Consider the following 22694-nt stretch of genomic DNA (forward strand, 5'->3'; position numbering starts at 1 on the left):
CAGAGAGACACCAGAGTGGGAGGGAAGCGAAGGGAAGAAGAGGAAGAGGCCAACTAGAGGAGAGCCTGGTGGAGGTTGGAGGCTGGGGCCCCAGGCATGGAGAGTGGTGGTTCTCCCACAGTGAGCCAGGAGGTTCCTGGTGACCCCACCACTGTATCCACCCAGAGCGAGGACCAGGAGGCGGGAGCAGCCCCTGGCCCTGTTGGCCCTGGGTGGCCCATAGCTGGGCAACAAAGGAGACTTGACTTGTCTTAAGTGGGCAAAGCGGCTCCTCCAGCCCAGGCCTGAACTCTGGACCCAGCTCCCTTACAAGCACTGTGCGTGCATGCGTGTGTCTGCGTGTGCATGTGTGTGGGCTCTGTGCACATGTGTGAAGGGTGTGTATTTGTCCACAGCACCCCCACCCATGCGCCACAGGGCTCCCTACAGACAGGGCCCCTGTCTTGCTCCTGGCCTGGGGCTCCCATCCCCCAGCTCTTGGGAACTTGCAGGACTGGGTTTGGGTTCTAGCAATGCAGAACATCAGGCCAGTCACAGTGTCCCAGAGGGCCCTGTAACTACAGCTTCACCGCCAAAGCCACTTGTGTCCCCAGAAAAGAAACCCATGGACCAGCTGGGCGCTGAGCCCCCACCCTCCAGTGGCTGCTCCTACTTCTCCTCCCACCAAGCCGTCTCCTGAATCCTAGAGACCAGTGGTGTTTGTTGACTGAATGACTGGTGGTCAGGTTAGTGTGATCATGTGCCACCTCTGGAGCCTAACCACCTGAAAGTACAGGTTCAGGTCCTACTGGGGTCAGTCAAGGGCTTCCAGCAAGGCCAAAGGAGGGGCCCAGACCCTGACAGGGTCAGGAGTGTGCCTGACCAGGGGAGAGGGAAGCCGCTTCACTGAAAAGCCGACCTGAGCTAGAACCCACCTATCATCCCTCTCTCCATTCTGACCCTTCCTCGCCCTTCCCTTCCATGGAGACCACAATCCCACTTCAAGGGACAGTCTACTCCTACCCATAGCTGGTGGCAGTGGGGAAGCAAGCTCTGTCCCAAATTGTCAAAAATTAGGATTTGTCCCAAAATAAGCATCCATATCCACAATGACCCCTGACTCAGGTCACAGGTGAACATTAACTGTGGTTATTTATTAATCCTTGTCCTGGTCACCCCTGGAGCCTAGACTACTTAGAGGCCATTGATTTGTCACATGGCCAGGTCCTCAGCCTCAGTTTCCCCAGGACCCAGCAAGGGCCTTGGCGTGGGCTGGAGTTCTGAGGTTGCCCTGGTGACACAGGTGCCTCAGCTACCACCACCTGCCAGCCCCACCCCCATCCAGCACTTCCAGCCCAAGCATCCTAATTTTTGCAGCTGCTGTGATAAATGGCATTGTCAGCAAAATGACATCTTTCTAATCGGCTGCGAGACAGATGGGTTCCCTAGTGCCTGCTCTCTTTAGAGCCTGAGTGGCCTTGCTGAGGATGTAGGGGGTTGCCCAGGATGGACACAAACCAAGGGCCTGGGGGGGGGTGATGATAGGAGCACAAGCCAGTATGAAGGAAGTCTTTCTTTAATGTTCAAAAAAAAAAAAAAATCCAAAGCTATTCTGCACTTTTCTATCCAAACTCGGGTTTATTTATTCAACACAATCTTCATTTTTAATTAGAACCTGAATATGGCTCACCTGTCCCAGATTGAGCCACTCTGTTCCCACGCTGGCTCTGAGGTGACCTTTCTTTCAGCCTCCTGGGATAGTGGCTGCAGAAGGACCCAGCATTCTCTTGGGCCACTGGGACTGGGGTCTCCCCCCTACCCTTCCTCACTCCCTGGCCCATATCCCCCTTTATGCAACAGAAGGAGCTGGAGGGGGCTGGTTCCAGGGTGACACTGAATCAGGAATTAGGATGTCAGGCATAACGACACAAGGACAAAAAACAAACTCCAGCCTCGGCCCCCATGTGATGGGAGCGCTGGTGCTGTCCACCCAAAGCGGCCAGCCCAGCCCAGACTTGAAGATGGGTGGTACTGTCCCCTTCTGGGTGGTAGCTCTTCTGCCAGCTGAGCTTCCACAGTTGGGGACTAACAAATGACCTGCTAAGGTAGCCTGTGGCCATCAGACCCTCCTAGCTGCCTGCAAGCCTGCACACAGCCCATGGGGAATGCACCCCCCATCACCACCGTGTTCAGGCTTCTCCTGACCAGAACACCTCTACCGGCTCCTCATTCACCTGGTGAGGCTCTTGGAATGCCCCCTCCAAGCCACCCTTGCTCTATGCTGAGATGGGCGCCACCTTCTGCACCCCAGGCCTTGGCCCCTTGGACTCCCTACCCTGTTCACTGTCCCTCAGCCTCTGGATCCCTCTGCTGGCTTTCACTGCTATTCCCTTTGCCTTTGCCTTTGCCTTTTCCTTTGCAGTCTCTGCTTGTCCTTGGCCCCCTGAACGGAGCAATGCTCTCCTGACTACCTGCTCCCCGCTGCCTGCTCCTCCCTGGGGCGCAGGCCACTGGCAGGGAGCAGAGTCCCACAGTCCTAGAATTGGGGAAACCTGGCCTTTTCCCACCAACCCTTGCTGCCCAGAGGCCCAGAGAGCAGCAGGAGCGACAAAGGACATATAGCCTGTTGGGGCTGAGTCAGGAGGACCTCGGCTCTCCACGTGCTACCCAGGCCGTGGCCCCCGTGAGCCGGACAGGAACCCATAACGGACCAGCATGCAGCCACCCAAAACCGCAGCCCTCCCCCAAGCTGTGTCCCCAGGAAGCAGTGAGATGTCTGCAGAAGGCAGGAATGAACACACAAAATATTTATCTAACGCAGGCACCAGCTCTGCTGGAATAGAAAAATAACATCTGTGGGGCGGGAGGGTGAGCCGTGGGCTCAGTCTCGGATGTCCACCACCAGGGGGCACAGGTGAGCCGAGTGCCTGGTGCCCATGGTGAAGGCGGGCGTGCGGGGTTTGTGCAGAGTGACCTGCTGCACGTCGTGGGAGCCTGGCCCAGGCCTCAGGGTGTGGTCCAGTGGGTAGGCATGACGCCGTGCCATGCTGTATGCCGGGCTTCGGTTCTGGTACACAGATGGCTCCGGCCGGGCATGTGCGGCCGGCCCAGGACCTCCGGCCACGTTCTCCTGGTAGAACCAGTTCTTAACTGCAGGGGCCAGACTGAAGCAGGGAGCAGCCCGGTGCACTGGTGTGTTGGGCCCCAGCAAGAGGGGCAGCTGATAACAGTTGGGGGCTGGGTTGGGATCCATCACTCGGACTGGGCACCGGTAGCCAAAGGTGTACTGGGGAGCCCTGTGCTCATCAGGGGGGTGGATCTTCTCCAGGTTATAGTGGCCCGGGGCTGGTGTGGGGCTCAGGCCTGCAGGGACAAGGGTGGGAAAGAGACTCTGTCCCTGAACCCCAGCTCATGGTCCTGGGGACACCTCAGGAGCAGGGAAGGGAACAATACAAGGTCACCAGGATAGTGACACACTTGTCATGACATAAAAACCACCAGTGACATCGTAGCATCAGCCTTGGGCTGTCACTGTAGTGCCCTCCACCCAGGACAGCCTAGGCAAGGATGCTTAGCATGACAGTGCTACAGCCTGGATGTGAGCCTGTGATGGGTCATAGGTGACACACCGTGACACAGACAAAGTGAGGTCACAGTATGACATCAGCATCTTGATGCGACACTGCAGGGAGGTGCCATCACCCAAAGATCCACCCTCCACTTTGCCCCTGCTTGGCACTCCCAGCCCCAAGCTCCCTGCCCCACCTCTGCCTGGCCCAACTTACGCAGGCTGGTGACACGGCTGTCCATGGGCACCTGAGGGCAACTGGACATCCCAAAGCGGGTTATTTTGGGATTCAAGTAGTAGCACGGCCCTGGGCTGCATACATCTGTGATCCCTGCAGGGTGGTCACAGAGGGACCATCAGGAGCTTGGCCTCCTCAGAACAAGACTGTCCCCTCCCGACAAAAGCAAGAGCTCTCTTCAGACTCCTGCACCTACCCGGAGGGTGCTGGGCTCTTAACTTGCTCATCTGTGAAATAGAACTTTTAGCACAGGACCACTGCTCTGAAGAACTGGCTCAGGGAAGCGGGTAGAATAACAGCTTCAGTGAGCAGTGTGATCAGCCAGCAGGGCAGAGATGGTCAGAGACCAGTGCCGACGGTTATGACAGCCATGTGGCTATTGTTAGTACTGAAAAAGGCCCAGGCCAGGACAGGGAGTTCCCTGTCCCTCCCAAGGAGGGGCCCACCAGGCACCCTGACTTTAAGCCCAGGCTCTCCTCCTGCAGGCTCAGGTATGTGTGGCCTCTGCTCCTGTGCCCTGGGACTGCCACCCCCACCACGTCCCCTCCCAGAGCTGAAGGGCCTCACTCTGCCAGCCAGGTGCCAGCGTCCCTTCCTGGCCTCCTGGGGACATCTGCCTTGGGAGCTAAGCACTGGGGAAGCCTCCTTCTGTCCCACTCACAGCAGGCGCTGGATCCCATATCTGTGGCCACAGAAGATGACTCCAAACCTCTCCTGTCCCCCAGTCCCAACAGTCACCCCAGCTCATGGAAGGCTGGGTAATTCACTCACGTTTCTCAGAGTGCCTCTCATGCAGGGTGAATGCCGGCCCCCGGACCAGGGAGCTGTCGTGGGCCACATAGCCAGTGCACGATGGCCGCAGGTACCTGGCAGGACCTGGACCTGGAGGGCAACAATGCCCTGGTCAGTGGCAGGAAACGCAGACTAAGGGCACCCTGAGAACACCGAGTGTTGGCTCTTCCTGCCCTTGCTGCTGAGTGCTCCAAACCTGAATCCTTCAAACTGCTGCCTGTTGGAAAGCAGTGGCCTAGGGGAGCAGCAACCTCCCAGGCAGGCGGCTCCGTCCCTCACTGAGACTTCAACATGGACTGTTCTGTGAGGTCCCCTGACCACCCTGTCAGGTGGAATTTTTTTTTTTTTTATGTGTGTGTGTGTGTGTGTGGCCAGCTCAGCCCACCAGGGGGCGGGCTGGCTGGCATGTGGTGCTGGGGGACTGAACCGCAGTCCCTGATGCTTTGCTAAGCTTGTTCTAAGTAAGTGCTTTAGACCGAGCCATCTCACCAGCCCCAGATGGAATATTATTAATATTCCCATGTTATACAGGAAAATATTAAGGCTTAGAAATATCAGTCTCACTGTGTATGGCGGCACACACTTGCCATCCTAGCACTCAGGAGGCTGAGGGCAAAAGGATCATTGAGTTTGAGGCCAGCCTGGACTACACAGCAAGACTTTGTCTCAGAAAAAAAAAAAAGAAAGAAAAGAAAACCAAAACGCCCAGTAGATAATACTGCTGGTCTCAGGTTTAGGAAGAGCAAGGTCTTCCCTAAGTTGTTTTTTGTTTTTTTTTTTTTAATTTATGTGTGTGTGTGTGTGTGTGTGTGTGTGGCCAGCTCAGCCCACCAGGGGGCGGGGCTGGCTGGCGTGTAGTGCTGGGGGATTGAACCGCGGTCCCTGTGCTTTGCTAAGCTTGTTCTAAGTAGGTGCTTTAGACCACTGAGCCATCTCACCAGCCCCCTTCCCTAAGTTTTTGAGAGCATTGTTTGGGGTTCATAGTGGGACCCCCCCCCACCCCAGCAGGCCAAGCCCAGAACAGACAAAGTAGCTCTCACCTCTGATCAGGGCCATGATGACTGGAGTCTGCTTCACCTCCTGCCTCGAGGGCAGCAGCTCCTCCTTTTCTGGGTGCTGGGCATAGAACACATTGTTGCCAGCCCCCTTGGGCAGCCTCATGGCTGAAGCTGGGTGCCCCTGCCAGGGACACGTGGGGGCTGGGTAGGAAGATGTCCTCCTCCAACTCCTTCTCAGCGGCAGGAGCTGGTGACGTCACGGCAGAACTTGGACACAGAAGGCTGAGTGTTTATTTGCCTAGTTGCCGTGACACCAGGCCGTGGCGTGGAATTCTATGCTTCAAGCCCAGTGTGGAACCCTGATTCCCCAAACAGGCTAAATGGTCAGGACACCCCTGGACCGTTGAGGGGTGGGGGAAGGGACCAGAATAGAAAAGGGGGTGGGGAGGTGGGTTCCTACCCTTGCCCCTGCCACCTGTCTCCCCAGATTTGGACAAGCCCTCCTTTCTGTAAAAGCCTGGTTTTCAGGCTAAGGATGTAGCTCAAAGGGACACCACTTGCCTGGCATCTGAAGCCCTGTGTTCAAATCCCCAGGACTGGGATCAAAAAGTAAAAACTTATTTTTCCTTGCAAACAATTAAGCCAACTATTTCTCACTATAGTGTGACTGTCTTGACAGTCTTTTCCCTGGGAATACTATCTTATCTTTACAATCCCTCTCTAGATTGAAGAATACTTCGCAAATAAAGAGGATGGAGGGGTAACCCTACTCCCCAGCTGTTTCCCGTATAGCCCCTACATGCCTGAGGACTCAGGGGTAAGGAAATGGGGGACCTCTTTCGCACCTGAGAGCCCAGAAAGTCTGGTCTAGGCCTGTCACAGCCATGTATGTGACTCAGACTTGGATTTGATCTCTGCTCTAGGAGCCAGAGCATGCTGGCATTGAGGGGTCATTAGCACAGATAGGAAACTGAGGCCAGCCAAAGCCCACGAGGGTCAGGACTCCTCCACAGTGGCCTGGTGCATCAGCAGCTGAGTGGAACAGGATACAAAGTTGGGGTCTTCTGGGGTCCACAGCCCTGCCTGGAGGAGCCAACCCCACTCCGAACCCACGCAGGCTGAGGACCTCTGCAGCAGGGCTGCCCAGGGGTGGCAGAGCCTTCGCCCCCTGTCCTGTGTGCACTGACTGACGGGGCCAGGACTTGGAGCTCATGGCCCTCAGACCCAGGGCATCTCCCTACCTCCCCAGCTCCCCCACACACATGTCCCTGCAGCTCCCTCCCCCCAGTGCTCCTTTTCTTTATCTCCAACACAGGACTGTTTGCTCCAGAGGCTGCCCCCACCTTTCCAAAGCAGTGGCTCTGTCCCTCAAACCACAGACTCTGAGACAGGAGGAATGACAGGCACTACCTCCCATCCGCCCCTGACCCCGTCTCCAGGTTTCCTTGCAGCCATTGCCTTTTAGCCCTGAGGTCCCTGCCCCCCCCCACCACTCCTGCCCTCCTGTCTCCTCTTGACCATCCTGCCCCACGCCTCGCTGGCACACACCTGAGCCCACCATCATGGAGATCCATGGCACCCACCCTCCTCCTCATCCTGGCCTGCCACTTCCCAGCCCCATGCTGACCCCCACCCTCTCCTCTGACCAGCACACCCACCCCATCCCTGGAGGTTGTCTCCAACACTACTCCTTCTCTGCCCTCCTCCAACCCCTGCTCTTCGCTCCTAGCAGAGAAACTGAGGCAATCAGATGAGACTCTTCAGCGTGCCAGACCTACACATCACTGTCCCTGCCTCCAGTTCCCACTGCAGTTCCACCAGTCTCCTGTCCCGGATGCCTCCTGCTATCTTCTCCTTCCTGTCACCTTGTGACACCCAAAGTACCTCCCTACACACAGCCTACTAAAATCTTCTCTAACTGGGTGTGGTGGTGCACACCTGTAACCCGAGCACTCTGGGAAGCTGAGACAGGAGGATCACAAATTCTCTCCCAGCCTAACCTGGTTACCTGGTTAATGACTTGTCAAGAGTTTGTCTCAAAAACTGAAAAGGGGGACAGGGAGACGTCTCAGTAAAATAAGGACTTGCCTGGCAAGCACAAGAGCCTGAGTTCAATCCCCAGCTACAAAAAAAAAAAAATAAATAAATAAATAAATAAATAAATAAATAAATAAAAACTTAGAAGAGATAAGGATTAGCTCAGTCCAGAGGCCTTGGTGTCAAAAAAGAAAAAGAAAAAAGAAAAAAACTTTCCTGGCCACACTTCTCCACCTGGACAAACTTCCCCAGGTGACACCTTTTCCATGGTCTCTGCACCCGCTGCCTGCATACAGACTCACCACCGAGGCTTTGGTCCGTGGCTCCCCACAGCCCCTCACAGCCTCAGTGTGACCAGAGCCCTCCCTGACCTGTGTGTGGCAGCCACTCCCTATGTACACTTCCTCCTTTTCTGGATTGGCTGCCTGACCACACTGGGCCAAAATGACCGAGCATTGTGTCCTCACCCAGCACTGATCCCTGCTCTGTAGTGTCCTACTGGAGTCCCTGCCCTGGCCCTGATGCCCTTTCACAGACTCCCTGCTGGCTCCTCTGCTTCTTGGCAACTGTTCAACACTAGTAAGGATGAATCACCACAGAGGGAGACCAGCCAGGCACAGCGGCATGTGCCCATAATCCCAGGGCTAAGAGGCTGAGACTTGAGGGTTGACATGAGTTCGAAGCCAGCCTGGGCTACATTTTGTTAGACCCTGCCTCTAACAGACAAACAAACACAAAAAAAAACAAAACAAAACCAAAAAAAAAAAAAAGAAAGAAAAACAGAGAGAATCCACCTTCACCCACAGGGAAAAGTGTGGGCCCCTCCCCATCAAGGGACCCCAGAGACATCCCAGTAAGGGCACAATAGATGTCCCTTCTGGGGTATACTCATGAAGGACACAGAATCTGACCAATCCCAAGGAAGCCAGAAAAATGCAGATCAAAAGTCACCCTACAGGGGCTGGGGAGATGGCTCAGTAAAATAAGTGCTTCCCTGGCAAGCGCAAGGGCCTGAGTTCAATCCCCAGTTCTGAAAAAAAAAAAAAAAAAAAAAAAAAGGTCACCCTATAGAAGAACCGCCCTGTCTTACAGAACAGAGCAGCAGCAGCATGGAAGACAGACAGCTGAAGTCCTGTGTCTCACTGACAGACGCTCAACAGATGACAACCAAGGGGGCCCCGGAAGTTGCACTTTCTCTTGCTACAAAGGACGTTGCTGGGAAATTTGGCAAAACCAGGAATAAATGCCTGTGGCTCACTTCAAAGTCTGCTCCCATGCTGACTTCCTGATGGTGATAACTGTACTCGTGCTATGAAAGACTCGTCCTTGTTCCTAGGACTGCCCGGGGAAAGGGAGATTATTTCTTCAACTCACTCTCAAATGATTCAGAAAAGAAAATGTGTATACATAGTGAAGCATTTTTAGAATGGGGTAAAATACTAACATTCATGAAATCAAAAAAGAAGGAGAGAGAGAGAGAGAGAGAGAGAGAGAGAGAGAGAGAGAGAGGAGAAATGAATGAATAAATAAATAAATCCAGGTGAAAAGTGTGTTGGAAATACTTGTAATAGCTTGGCCACTTCTACATAAGTATGAAATTGTGACAATAAGAAGTTAAAAAGAGCCCAGCATAGGGCATAGTGGCACACATCTGTAATACACATATACACATCTGTAATCCTGGCTGCTGCTCGGTAGGCTAACGCAGGAGGATTGCATATTTGAGCCTAACTTGATAAGACCTTGTCTCAAAATTAAAAAAATGAAAAGTACTCTCCATGTAGCATAAGGCTTTCTGAGTTCCACCCCCAGTACCACCAAAGATTATTTTTTCTTAAGTTAAAAGAAAAATACGTTGGCATCTCTGGGCTAGGCCACGGTCTTCGTCTCACTTTGTACAGTGGTCCTCTCTCCGGGCTGTCTGCCTCCTCTGGCAACTTCCGTTTCATCACTGGTACCCCAACAATTCCTGAACATACATTTCTCTAGACTAGGCTTTCTTAGGAGCATTAAGCTTCTGTGTGCATTGCCTGCCTAGGGTCACCCACATTTCCCTGAGCACCTCAAATCAACAGACCCCAAGACTATTTTGTGAGGCACCGCACCCTGTCCAGTGCCCAAGCCAGACCTGTGCTTCTCCTGGACCCTCCCTCTTCCATGCTCCCCATATCCAACCAGTCCCTAAGTCACTGAAGTGTGGTTCCTGTGTGTGATTCACCTGTGTTCTGACCGTTAGCACGGTGCCTAGTTCCAGGTCTATGCTTAGGAAATACTCATGGGGGACAGGGTGAGCTGAGCAACTGACCAACCAGAAAACAACACCCCCAAACCAGCACCAGAGCCCCACCTCCTGAGTCCCAGGCACACGCCACATCAGGCTCACTGGACTGCCACTGACCAGCATGCAGGTTTGTAGCAGTCATCATTTGCTGCATAACAAACTGTCCCCAACACTAACAGCTTTAAACAACACTTCTCTCCTCGTGCCACACAGTGCCTGGGGGCAGGTAGAAGGGGTTTTGCTGGGGTTCTGGGTCTCTAGCAGATGTCAGGAAGTGTGGAGGGCTCAATGCCACTGAAGGCTGCTGGCCAGAGGCCTCAGCTCAACCCACATGTGTCCCCCCCAAGCTGTTTGCTGCTCCCAAATAAGCCATATGAAGGGAACAGAGAAGAAGGCTGGCTTCCTTTATGACCTGGAAGCCACACAGTCCCTCTGGGCCACAAAGCCCAGCCCTACTCACACATGAGGGCAGGAATGGCAGCAAGTGGGGTCGCTGAGGGTGTCCTGGAGCCTGGCTGCACTGGTTTTCATTGCACAAGGGCAGCTAGTGATGGGGCCAGGACGGCTGAAGTCCGGGGCTATAGGGACTGGACGCCGGGCTTCCTGCCCCTGAGGTACAGCCCATCCCTTTTTCAATTTGTTTTACTTTGAAACAATGTCTTCATCACTCTCCTCAACGCTAGAACACAATGCCAAACATCCGCAGTTTAAGGGAAGGGGAAGATTATTTTGGCTGATGCTTTAGTCCATAATTAGCTCAGGGCTGGGGATGTAGCTCAGGGGTAGAGTGCTTGCCTAGCATGCACAAGAAAAACGAAAGCCTTGTTAGCATAGTCAGCCAGCTCCAAAACAACATGGCACAGGGGCCTGGTGGAGGAGAGCTGCTCTCGGCATGGTGGACAGGACACAGAGAGATGAGGGAGAGCCAGGGAGCGAGAAGAACCTTACGGACCACGCCCCCGGCGATCCACGTCTTCTCACCAGGTCCCACCTCCTGCAGCAAGTCAGCTATAAACCCATAATCAACACTCCTCCCGAAAGCCCCAACAATGAGCTCACGAGGCTTTGGGGGGACATCAAGACATAAACCATAACATACAGGGCTTAAGTTGGCCAGGTTGGACTTGGATTTACCTTTCTCTTGCCTTAGCCTCCTGTGTAGCGCAGACCACTGTGTGGAGTGCCGAGTGCCCTGTCCACTCGCACCAGGTGTCTCTTGGCTATCAGCCTTGCTTTTGCTTCCAGAACAACCATCATCTTTCTAACCACCTGGCCCTGCCCTTCAGTTTCTAACACCCTCTCCCCCTCCACACCGTGGCAGCTCTGCACTCCGTGGCTAGGAGCAAGGTGCAGATAGGTAGGTAATGCACTGCCTGGGGCCACACAAAAAGTGGCTTGGCAGAACCACATCTGCTCCTGAGTCCACATTCTTTCCACTGCCCTACCCGTCGCCAGCTCAGGCCCAGTCTCCCACACCCACTGCAAGCACCAGTCCCATCCCCTGCAGCTTCTCAGCCGTCTTTGTGATGCCGCACCCCAGGCCCAAGTCATCTGCTCCTGCACACAAGTTCCACCCAGACGGGTGCCTGCCTGGGCCCTCCCAGGTTCATCTCTGCTGACAGGCCTGCAAGGGTTAACAGCATGAACTAATATTTAGAAATAGCACAACCCCAGGGGATGTCAGCTGTGGCCAGCTGCTCACTGCCACTGAAGCCACAAGCCTTTGTGAACATGGTGTGGTAGGAAGGCCTAATCCTGGGGATAAAGGCTCCCCAGCCTCACTTTGCAGCCCCACCTCCCAGAGTGGCCTGGGTGTGGCTCAGCCCTGCCCCCTGCCCCCTGCCCTGGGGGCCACTCCTAGCTTCTGCTCTGGAAGGTGGCAGAGACAACTTTGCAGCTCCTGAATTGTGTAATTACTGGGACTCTCTGCTTCCACCCACCCCACAGGGAGCCTGGCTGCTGGACTTGGAGGAGCCCGGTGCCTCAGCCAGAGGCAGGAGCTAAACAGCTCCTAGCAGAGTCCCTGGTCCAAGCCTGGCCTGGACCCCAACTGTGCAGGTCCTGGGCACGAGACTGCGGGGCCAAGGAGCCAGCACCTCAGCCTCGTACCCCTGTCACCGAGGCAGCCTCAGTTCTAGTCCTCCATGGCTGGGGCCCAACTGCCCGAAGACAGGGCCTGGGCAGCTGGAACCCGCCCTGCTCCGGCGCCGCCCCATCTAGGGCACAAGCACACGCCGTTACCAGCAGGCTGGCTCTGGCACGGGCTCCTCGGGTGGGGCCAGCAGTCACAGTGCCAAACACCCCAGCTGAGGGCAAGGACAAGCACCACAGAGTGGGGACACTTATCCAAGGAGCTCTACGGGTGAGAGTGACCAGAGGCGCTTGGCCAGTGTGTCAGGCTAAGTGCCAGCAGGAAAGTGAATGTTGCTAGGCTCTCTGTTACCTTGGAGAAACTAAGGCAGCACACACCCCAGGTCCTAGTAGCTTCAGAGAATTCTAAATCCTCCTTCACTTGGGGGCAAGAGCATTCTTCGTTCTTCCACCAGCCCATGTGTCCTATCCTAGGCTCTGCTAGGAAGAGGGCAGTCTGGGTGCCATGGGAGGCATCCACACACCCCTGACCAAGCTAGGCAGGCCCCAGAGATTAGGAGAACTTCGGAGTTTGGCGCTGTGGTCAGCGTGTGGAAGAAGGGCTGGGAGGGCTTCCTGGAGGAAGCAGAGCTCTGGCTAGGGAAGTAGAGGCCAACAGAGGGTGGCACAGCATGCCTGGCTGACCCAAGCTTAGGAAAGTCATGGGACAGGCTGGAGGTAGAAGGGAGGCGGGAGCCAGGCCCAAAGCTGCCAGGACGGCCAGGGCATCTCTGCCTAGGATAAGCTTTCCCAGGAGGCTGGGGAGGGCACCACAGAGCCAAAAGCACTGCCCCATGCAACAGCCTTGCTCCAAGACAGGAAGAGGCAGGCAGAGATTGGCTCCAAAGAAACACAGGGCCTCAACTTTACCCCAGTCCTCCTGCATAGCACTTCAGTCCTCCTGCATAGCACTTCAGTCCAGGTTTCAAATTAGGCACTGGGAGCTGAACAAAGGCCAAGCTGGAGTCCCAGCAACCTCTTTGCACTGAGAGTCTCAGTTTTCTCATCTGTACCAGTGGTTCTGTCCTCCCTGACAAACACACACACACACACACACACACACACACACACTCTTCCCCTGGTGCAAAGGCCCAACAGCAAGGCCCAGCAACCTGCTATGGCACCGGTTACAGTTTTTCCTGGGCCTCTGGTGCTCTGCCTGGCCAGCAACAAGACAGGGAGGCGCTAAACAGATCCCAACTCGAATCGAATCCCAACTTGAATCCCAAATGTGGGCAGCTGCTCCTGTCTGAAAGCTCAGGAGACAGACAAAGACTCCAGGCAGTGCAAGCTGCCTCCTGCGTAAGGATCAGGGAAGATGGAGGACGCAGGCGGATGGGGGAACATCTTCACCCAAGCTTGTGATCCACAAAAAAACAGAAGTCTTCTCTCCTCTTGGTTCCTGAAAATAAAATCCTTTATCCTCCCAATGCAGGCTCCAACCACCAGCCCCATCCCACAACACACTTGGCCACAATTAGCCCTTAACGAGGACCAGGTGTCTCACTGACTCAGGGAAGGAGAGACAAGGGACAAGCTGTGGAACTGATAGCTTCATTGCCACTAAGGCCAACATACCACAGCTCCAGCCCCAGGTCTCCAAGGCCCCCAGATGAGAAATTTGCCAAAATCCCCACAGAATGACCAATCAACCCTGGCAGGCATTTATTGAGCACCTACTGTATGCAGCTGCCTCTGCAAAGGAGTAGAGCTCCCATCTACAGAAATGATGTGGCAGCTGGGGAGATGGCTCAGTGCAATGAGTGCTTCCCTAGCAAGCACAAGTGTCTGAGTTCAAGCCCCAGTTCTGCCAAAAATAAGAAAATAAAATAAAATAAAATAAAATAAAAAAAGAACAGATGTGTGTAAAGTTGTAATTAAACTATGAAACAGAATTCGGGAAGTTGAAGCACAAGGATTTTGAATTTAGGGGTGGCCTGGACCATACAGCAAACCTGTTTTTGTTTTGTTTTTTCCATTTGGTACAGGTCTCACTACACAGCTCGGACTCATGATACTCCTGTTTTCAGCCTCCCTGGCACTGGGATTACAGGCATGTGCCACCACATCCCCCCCACAAGGTGGGGCTGGCGTGATATATGGGACCAGGGATCAAACCCTGGTCCCTACACTTGCCAAAGCAGGTGCTTAGTCCACTGAACTATCTCACCCCTATGCCTATTTTTTAAAAATAGCCCATATACTAAAATTGGAAGTATACAGTGGATATTAAAGTGACCCGGCCAAAGTAGGACCTCCAAATGTGTGAAGCATCCTATAATAAAACAAAAACTAATAGATGATAAATAAACTAAAACACAAGGCAAGGGTATGCGGGAGAAAGGACAGACATTTCCTGAGCACCCATGGTATGTCAAACACTGAGGTACCTTAAAGCATTTTATCCTCATAAACCCATCTTTACAAATGAGGAATCTGAGGCACAGGAGGCAAAAGGACCCAGTCAAGATCAGAAAGCCAAGTGGCGGAGCTTGGACTTGAGCCTAGGTCTGTCTGGATCTGAGACCAGTACTCATAACCACTCCAGGGCCTGGCAGCTGGTGCACTGGCCTCGTTCCTTGCTCTCTGCCTCAATTTCTTTTTCTGCAAAATGGGCTCTGTTGCAAATTGTAAAGTGTAGAACGTACTGCAGGGCTGTGGCTAGGCCAGGAGGGGCTCGAGAGGGGTGCACGTTGGGAGGGGTGGGGCCTAGCAGCGTCTGAGTGGTGAAACAAGGAGGGATGGGGGTGTTCTTCCATCCCCTCCCTGTCAAAGAAACGGAGGCCAGGCAGCGCAGGCACTGGGGCCAGGCAGAAAGCAGGCAGAGCTCCAGGCACTGGAAACTCCAGGATAATAATATTGCCCTTTCTCCAAGTCCTGCTCCGACCCGCAGAAGTTACTGCTGGGTCAGTGCCAGGAGAAGGCCCGGAGCAGTTAGGTAGGAGCTAAATCCAGGGCCAGACTTCGGGAGGAGCCCCTGCTGGAAAGCTGATCCCGCCTTATGCACCCCACACACACACACACACACACACACACACACACACAGCCTCCCTCCAGGGTCTGTAAGCACCTCTGTTCCCAAGAGCCACTCCCCGCCTCCTCCTACAAACATGGGGGGCAGGAGGCCCCCACCCACCTTGCAGAGGGACTTGGGGGCAAATGATGCCCTGTGGGAGTCCGGATGTCTCTTGTGGACTGGACACTGAGACCCTTGGGGCAGAGAAGCTCCAAGTGGCAGTGGCCGCAGGGGTTCCTCCGTAGATAGTATGGGGTTCTGGGGGCTCAGAAGTTAAGCTGACTTCCTCCCTAGGCTTGAAGTGTGTGGAGAGCCCCGCCACCCCGAAGTCCCTGCCAGGGCAGGAAAAAGGAAAGCTCAGGCTCCTCCCAGGAGGGGGTCTAGGGATCCCAGAAGGGGTGCGCGGTGCTCAGAAGTCTGGACCCTGCTGGGACTTTGTCCCAGGACTCTAGGGTGGGGCCTGATCCTGAAGCAGCTCAGCACGGGCCCTTTAAGAAGGTCGGGGGTGGGGGCAGACAGGGAGCCCCCGCCCCCGCCGCCAAGCACGATCCGCGCCTCCCGCCCCAGCTCTGTGCGCGGCGGCCCAGAGCGCGCTCACTGTCCCAGGTCCGCTTTCCCTGCTGTTCCACATCCCCACGCCGCTGCTGCGATGCGCCCCTGCCCGTGGCGCCTGCGCCTTGCTGCGCCCACCCTGGTCCTGATTCTCACTTGGGGGCTGCTGGCTGGACCCGCATCTGCAGGTGAGTGCGAGACTGAGACCCTCTCCCTGCCCAGGAGGGGTTTGTAGGATCCTCAGGATGGGCAGGATGTGAACCGGGAACGCTCTGAATCTGAAGTTACAGGGTACTGGTTATGGAGGTGTCTAGCCTGTGTGATGGGGCCCCAAGAGTCAGTGCCCTGAGGAGTGGCTCTGCCCTCCGATGTTCCAGGCACCCAGTGCCCTTAAGCCGTGGTTGCCAGGCAGGCTTGGTGTGAAAGGGCACCCAGCAACAGTGAGAAGTGACTACCATCCTCAAACGGGGGAACTGCTAGGTGGAGATGGACAGAGAGTCATCCTGCCCTGCTCAAATGTCCTCCACACACCTGGGCTGCCACCTCCTGTGGCCTCTGTCACCAGCAGCACCCTCTCCTGAGCCCTCCACTCCCCCCTGAGGTTTTCCCAGTGGCCTGGCTGGCTGCCTCCCCTCTCCTCAGGAAACTCATTTGGTGCCATGCAGGACCACCCAATCTTCAGCCTCGAAGGAGCAGGGCTGGGGCCCCTCACATTCCCCTCATCCCTCAGAGCAGGAAGCACCCTCGCTGGGCTTGCCTATCTTTAGCCATGAGGACTGATCCCAACAGAGACTGAATTAAAGTTTGCCCTCCAAGAGGTGCTGGGCCCCTCTGTCACGGTGCCAGGAATCCCAGCATTACAGTGTTCTTCCTTCAGGGAGGCAGGCACGGTCTAGTCCTGGATCTATGGCCTCAGGGCCTGTCTGTCATTCCTACCCTATGTGAATCAGGGCTTGAGCCTGGTCCTTGGGACCATTCCTGAGAGGGAGAGCCAGAGTCTCCCTGCCAGGGACTTGGGACACGCCCTGCTCCCATCAGAGCGGGCAGCCAGTTCCACAGGAGGGCATCACAGGGTGGCCAGGAGGGGATGAGTCACAGCTGGGTACCCAGCTCCCCATTCCTGCTGCTGGGTCTCAGGGCCTGAATAAGGGGTGGACTCCAGAGATTGGGAAAGATGTCCAAGGAGACTGGGATGGTCAGAGCAAGCCGAGCCTCAGCCCCACCTGAGGGAAACCCCTGCACTTCATTTTCAAGCACTTCCCCTGCTCCTGTAGCGCGTGAACACTGTGAAATGGATAAGCTGAGTCTGGATTCATTATAGAGGGAGAAAAGCAGATAAAACTCCAACAGCAATTCCTGTTTGTGAATGCAAAGATCTGAAAATCAGGAGCAAGCCAGGGTGAACCCAAGGTGGCTCTTAAGCCAAGATGTGGCAGATGAGACAGGATTTGGTATCCGGGCAGCACTCAGCCTGGACAGGGTGGGTGTAGGCAAGCAGAGGGTGCTGAGATTGGAAGATATTACAAGCATGAACCAGGGAAAGCCCTGGGCTGGGGCACCAAGACCTTAAATGGCAGGATGTGGCCAGTTGGCAGTGGGGCGCCCATGGCGGTCTTAGGGCAGAAGCTCAGCATGGCACCTAGGAGGTTTAGAACAGGAAACCAACCCTGACCTTACAAGGATTTGGCAATGGGGAGGGGTGAGAGGGCTGGCATTCTCCCCTCTGCCAAGCAGACAAGCCCATCTCTGTCTCTACGCCTGGTGCAGTCCCCCGTCCTCATCTCTGCCACAGGGACAGGCCACCCTGAGGATGGCTCAGTCTTTACCTGGGTGCCTAGGTTGAGAGCCAGCACAGCCAGTGCCTTGGAAACCACACAGGCCAACCTCCCAGCTGGACAGATCGGGAAGCCAGGTCCCCCAAGAGAGCTGGGTGTGCTGAGTCCCACAAGGAACCCCAGTGACCGTGGAGAGCCCTGTGGATGAGAGACATGTGAGTGCTACTCAGCTCCCATGTGTGGCTCCCGCAAGGAACAAGCACAGAAAGGAACAGGGTAGATGTGAGCTGAGAGATAGCACACGTGTAGCTGTTTGGGAGGCTGTGGCAGGAGGATCCTTTTCTTTCTGTGGCACAGAAATTTCAGGCCAGGGACTGAGGAGATAGCTCGATGATCTAAGCACCTTACTGACAAGCACAAGGACCCAGGTTCAATCCCAGGCACTGCTTGCTGTGCTCGCCTCAGAACCCCAGGTGCACTACGCTGGCCCCTGAAACAGGGCAAGGCAGCACATGCCTATAATCCCAACACTGGGGAGGCTGAGACCGGAGGATCACTATGAGTCTGAGCTTCGTAGTGAGACCCTGTACCAAATGAATAAATAAATAAATATTTAAAAACAGAAATTTCAGGCCAGGCTTGGCAACATAGTGAGCTTCTTTCTGAAAAGGTTTTTTGTTTGTTTGGGTTTTTTTGTTTGTTTTTTTGGGGGGGCAGAACCATGGATTGAACTCAGGCCCTTACGCTTGCCAGGGAAGCGCTTAATCCACTGAGCCATCTCCGTGGCCCTTGAAAAAGTTTTTTAAAAGGTCAGAATGAGTACAGAGCACTCAGGGACAGTGCTTCCCCACACCTCTTCCCTGGCTGACTGAAAAATAGACCCTGTGGGGAGACTCACACATCAGAGGCCTGATAGGAGGTTCTGTACAACGTGGAAGTGGGTCATGAGAGCAGGGTCAAGAGCATCAGCTCAAGAAGGTAAACCAAGGCAGACCCTGCTGCCCAGGAGATGGCTCAGGGACCAGAGCCACTGAGGACAGGCTTAGGAACACCCTGCAAGCGTTGGGCATGTAAGCCTGGCTGCTCCACTTCTTGCCCAGCCCACCCACACTCCTGAGAAGCTGCCGTAGGCCAAGAGTAACTGACGCCCCAGCCAGAAGACAAGTGGGGCTTTCAGTGCCGCCACCTGGGGGACCATGCCAGGTGGGCCCCGCCTGCAGGGAGGGGGATCCACGGACCTGACAGTGGCTAGTAGCTATGGGCACTGGAAACTGGGCATACTGCCCACAGAGGTACAAGGTTGGAAAGAGCCCCACAGTGAAGCCTCCTGGCACACAGAGATGTGGGCGCACATGCACCTGCACACAGGCCTTGGGCACAGCTACTCACGCACTGTGCCCTCTGGCTGGGACCAGGCACCCAGAGGCTTCTGCCCTCTCCAAACCTGGCGCAGGATAGGTAATGACAGTGTGCCCAGTTGGGTTCCTATTCGGGCTAAGGACCTATGAGCAAGAGGCCAGACCAGAGCTTGGTCCCTCCCCGGCCCCCCTCTCCTTGGCCCCTAGATCCCAAACCCTTCTCCCAGGTGCAGGGTGGAGGTCACCCTGGCTGGGTCCCTACCAGTCCTAGTATTGTGCAAGTTGTCCTGGAAGGAACTGGGTTTGTGTGGACAGCGTAGTGCCTGGATCCTGTCAGGTTGGGGTCCCTACCACCTGCACCACTCTGCTCAGGAGGATGGTGCCATCTTGTCAGGGAGGAGCTCTGGGCTCTGGAAACACCCATGGCATGGGCACTGGCCTTGCTGTCCTGAGCCTCACAGTGGAACTATGAGCCAGATGTCCCCACTTTCCATATGAGGAAACAGAGGCTCGGAAAGAAGCAGGACCCACCTCAGGTCATACCCTAGACACAGGCCACAGTGCTTTTGCATCCCCAGCACCTGCAGGCCTTTCCAGATCAGAGACAGACAGCTTCCTGAGTCACTGTAACTTCTGTTCTTGTCCCCTTGTCCCTACAGCCAGGGTCCCCTGCCTCTCCAAAGACTCCACCCCCAAAGCCCTTCCAGAAAGCCCCACCTGCTTGTTAGCAAATGGGGCACTTTAGGACCAGATGTGGGTGGCTGCAATCCAGAGATGGCATGGGGAGTCCTGGCCAGGGACAGTGGCTGTCCTGTTGATTGCTCCTTCCTCCAGCTCCGCGCCTTTACCCTTACAGCCAAGACCCCTTGGCTTAGAGGGAAATGGGGCTCAGAGGAGCAGCTGCATGCCCGGAGTCACAGTGAGCTTTTACCATCGTGGGCCCCGGGCCTCTCGGCACTTTGTACCTATTCCCTGGTGCAGGTGCCTCACCCACAGGACCAGCTGCTCCGAAGGACAGAATCCTGTCTTCTTCCTCCAGGGCACTGCTGGGCACAGGGATGGGCTTCAGTGGGGCCTCAGATTCTTCCTCCAGGAGCCCAAGACCCATGCCTGTACCCACTCAAAGAACACTTGACCACCCCAATTCATGCAGCGCAGCCCCCTTGCTATGTGTTGGGTTTATATTAAATATATATGAAAATATCCTGAAAGCTTCCTGGCTTTCAGTGAAGCCCAATCAAGACACAAAGGGTCCCCAGGGGTGTCCTTCCCAAGGTGCAATCAGGAGCCATGACCCAGCCTCCCTGCAGCCAGGCCCCTCCCACCACACACCTTCACTGCTACAGGGCCCATAATTCCCTCACTGCTGTGGCCTCCTCTAACCAGTGTGTCAGCCTGTGCGCCCCATCCATGTCACCGGTGATCCCAGGACCCTTCCCTGTGTCCCAGCTGCTGTGGGTCCCTGGCCTTGCCTTCCCCCAGTGCACAGCTCACGCTAGCCTTTCAGCCAGAGCCTTTTCTGACCACAGAGGGCTCTGTGACCACGGCCTCTGCCTCCCTCCAGGGCCCTGCCTCGGTCTCTCCATTTGCCTGCCCTCCGCATCCAGGGCCTGACCTTGATCAGTCTGACACCCAGTGAGGTCCAGTCGATTAGCCAGCCAAGGGGATATGGCTGGGCCCCACAGACAGGGCGGGGCTTCAGCTCCCCGGCCGCTCTCCTGGGACCAGAGGGGATGGGGAGAGGAGAGCTACTTCCGTTCCCACCTAAGATCGGTCCAGCTCACCCGCCTGTCAGGAGGGGCAGCAGCTATAAATATCAGGGTCCTGGGATGCCGATTCCCACGATACCAGCCCCTCCCTGCCCTTGGCTGTATGCAGCCTGGGCCCAAGCCAGGCTGCTCTCCTGCAAAGAGGCCAATAAGGCGGCCTCGGCCAGGCCAGGGAAAGAACAGCTCACCGATTTTGGAGTCTCCCGCATGAGCTCCATTCCAGCCCTGGGCCCTGACTCAGACCCCCATTACTCCCCACTCCGCGTCTTCAGCTCATCAAGGAAGCTAGGAAGCCAGGCGCACAGTGGTCATAAGCATAGACTCAGAGAGCTCGGGGCTGGACTCCACGTGGAAACTCAGACCCTGTCCCCAGAGCAGGTGGGCGGGGAGAAGAGGAAGCACCAGCTCTCCTTTCCCAGTCACAGACAGGCTGTCTTTCCTTGCTCTCTGCCAACCCAGAGGGGCCCCCTCCTGTACATCCAGATTGTAGTCAAGGTGACACAGCAGCTAGAGCTTCCCTGGGGCCAGTACTGTCACCCTTGGTAAACTGGGGTGACTGCATTGTAAGGAGGAGCAGAAATCTAGACTGAGAGAGATGAAGACCACGCTTTGCCGGGTTGTTGCTGCCTGAGGTCTGCAGATGCACATGAGCTCACAGTCGAGGAAGTTGGGGGAGGTGAGTGCCAGAAAGGATCGCCAAGGGGGTGAGCGGGGGCGTGGGGGGGACATTGGATAAGAGCCAAGGGCTTAGGATGAGCTGTTTTCCTTCACCCCCACCCAGTAGCTTCTGCATGGACCTGGGGCAGGGCACAGCCGGCTCCCCGGATATGCGTTAATGGAATCCAGGAGTCTGCGCCTAGCTGAATTTCTGTCTGCTGACATCTGCAGCCTGTGTGCTGCTGGCCACCCATCTGGACCCCAGCTGAGTCGTCCTGAGTGGGCATAGGGATGGGGGCCAGGTCCTCCAGCAACTTGGGGCAGAAGAGATGTTTGGACTGATGGCCACTGGCACCGTTCTTGTGGCCTTAGGCACCTCTGGCCCTCTCTGAGCTCTGAAATTCTGTGCCCTCTCAAGAACAAGACAGAAGCTTTGCTGCTCATTTGGGCCACACAGAAGGGCAGGGTGGTTACGGATGGTCCGAGAGGCAGTTGGGTTGCCTGAGCTCCCTGGCATTGGGAAGCCACTTCCCTTGGTTGGCACAGATCAGAGGCTTGCCCTCCTCCCCACCCCCACTCCCTTCCAACCTCTGGCCCAGCTCCACCCAGCCAAAAATAGGCCCAGACCACCCCATCCAATGCCCGCCAGACCCACCCAGCCCTCTTGAGCTGATTGAGTCAGCGCTCCCCCCTAAGCTGCTCCTTTTTTAACGGTCTGAGTCACTGTGGTAGCTCTGGCTCTGTGACACATACCCTAAGCTGCTGTCACCACGGCCCCTAAAAGGCTCAGCCAGGAAAGGGGGTATACAGGGGCTGTAGCAGGTGTGAGCCTGGCCAGGCCTTGGCACGCAGCCTCCCAGGCCTGGGGATTGTGTCTCGGCACCACCTGAGACTCATGCTGTCCCCTTGCATCCTGGCTGTGCACTTCCCCATCCAGAACAGTCTTTAGGGATCATGTTTCACAGAATTGCAGGCATAGAGGGGCTCCAGATGGGCTCTGGGCTAGGCCAGAGAGGCTGACTCCTGCCCTTGTTCACCTGGACTGAACCTGGTCTCTGCCACCTGCCTAGAGTGCAGGAGGGCTGAGCCCAGACCCAGCCTGGCCTGTCCCTTCTAGGTCCCCTGCTCACAATGCCAACTGGGGCTCCAGATCTCTGTCCCATCCCTCTCCTCCCCTCCCTGTCTCTCTTTGTCCCATTCCTGTCTCCCTCCTCCATCCCTGTCTCTCCATCTCATCGTCCCCAGCCCTGCTGCCCACCCTACCCCCAGCGTTCCTATCTCCATCTCTGCCCTCTCCCTATCTCTCCTTCTCTGCCGCCCCTGCCTCTGGTCCTGCTCTTGGTTTCTGTCATCTTCTCCCAGTGCCCATGCAGCTGGAAGTTCCCCTCCATGGCCAGCCCTTCTCGTAGACACAACAGCCCCCACCTCTATGGGTTCCCACATGGAACTCTGGGCCCCAGGAACCAGTCAGAGAGAAATTTTCCATCCCCTCCCCCAGGTCCCTGCTACATCCTGTCCCCGGACAGTCAGGACCCCACAGGCAC

General features: G+C 55.7%; 2 protein-coding genes across 8 annotated transcripts in view; one reads left to right on the forward strand and one right to left on the reverse strand.

Annotated features, from left to right (window-relative positions):
* Positions 1-1612: 1612 nt before the first annotated feature.
* Odf3l1 (outer dense fiber of sperm tails 3 like 1) lies at positions 1613-20856 on the reverse strand. 7 transcript variants are annotated; one of them, XM_023712610.1, is made up of 6 exons: positions 20682-20856; positions 17418-17564; positions 5618-5693; positions 4557-4667; positions 3765-3878; positions 1613-3342 (listed from the first exon to the last, which is right to left on the reverse strand). In XM_023712610.1, the coding sequence occupies exons 1-6, from the start codon at positions 20709-20711 to the stop codon at positions 2861-2863; spliced, it is 960 nt and encodes a 319-aa protein (XP_023568378.1). In that variant the 5' UTR covers positions 20712-20856; the 3' UTR covers positions 1613-2860. The 7 variants fall into 7 exon arrangements, with proteins under 7 accessions (XP_023568378.1, XP_023568377.1, XP_004628771.1 ...); XM_023712609.1 differs by having other exon boundaries at positions 5618-5756; XM_004628714.2 differs by lacking the exon at positions 20682-20856 and adding an exon at positions 20340-20448 and having other exon boundaries at positions 5618-5756.
* The window catches only part of Cspg4 (chondroitin sulfate proteoglycan 4), a 30321-nt gene continuing 23264 nt past the window's right edge, over positions 15638-22694 (forward strand). The window contains exon 1 of the mRNA XM_023712608.1: positions 15638-15779. Within this exon, the coding sequence (XP_023568376.1) occupies positions 15689-15779 (91 nt within the window). The 5' untranslated portion in view covers positions 15638-15688. The remainder of the gene's footprint in view (positions 15780-22694) is intronic.

This window comes from Octodon degus, unplaced genomic scaffold, assembly GCF_000260255.1.
Source record: "Octodon degus isolate 3935 unplaced genomic scaffold, OctDeg1.0 scaffold00026, whole genome shotgun sequence".
Classification (NCBI taxonomy): Eukaryota; Metazoa; Chordata; class Mammalia; order Rodentia; family Octodontidae; genus Octodon; species Octodon degus.

Excerpts from the sequence above, each read along its gene's own strand:
- Odf3l1 (XM_023712609.1), bottom strand. The coding sequence starts at position 20,711 with ATGGAGCTCATGCGGGAGACTCCAAAATCG. Across the intron at positions 17,565-20,681 it reads TGCGGGAGACTCCAAAATCG|GGCTCTCCACGGTCACTGGG; the intron begins GTGAGCTGTTCT and ends TCTCATCCACAG. Across the intron at positions 3,879-4,556 it reads TGAGAGGCACTCTGAGAAAC|GGATCACAGATGTATGCAGC; the intron begins GTGAGTGAATTA and ends ACCACCCTGCAG.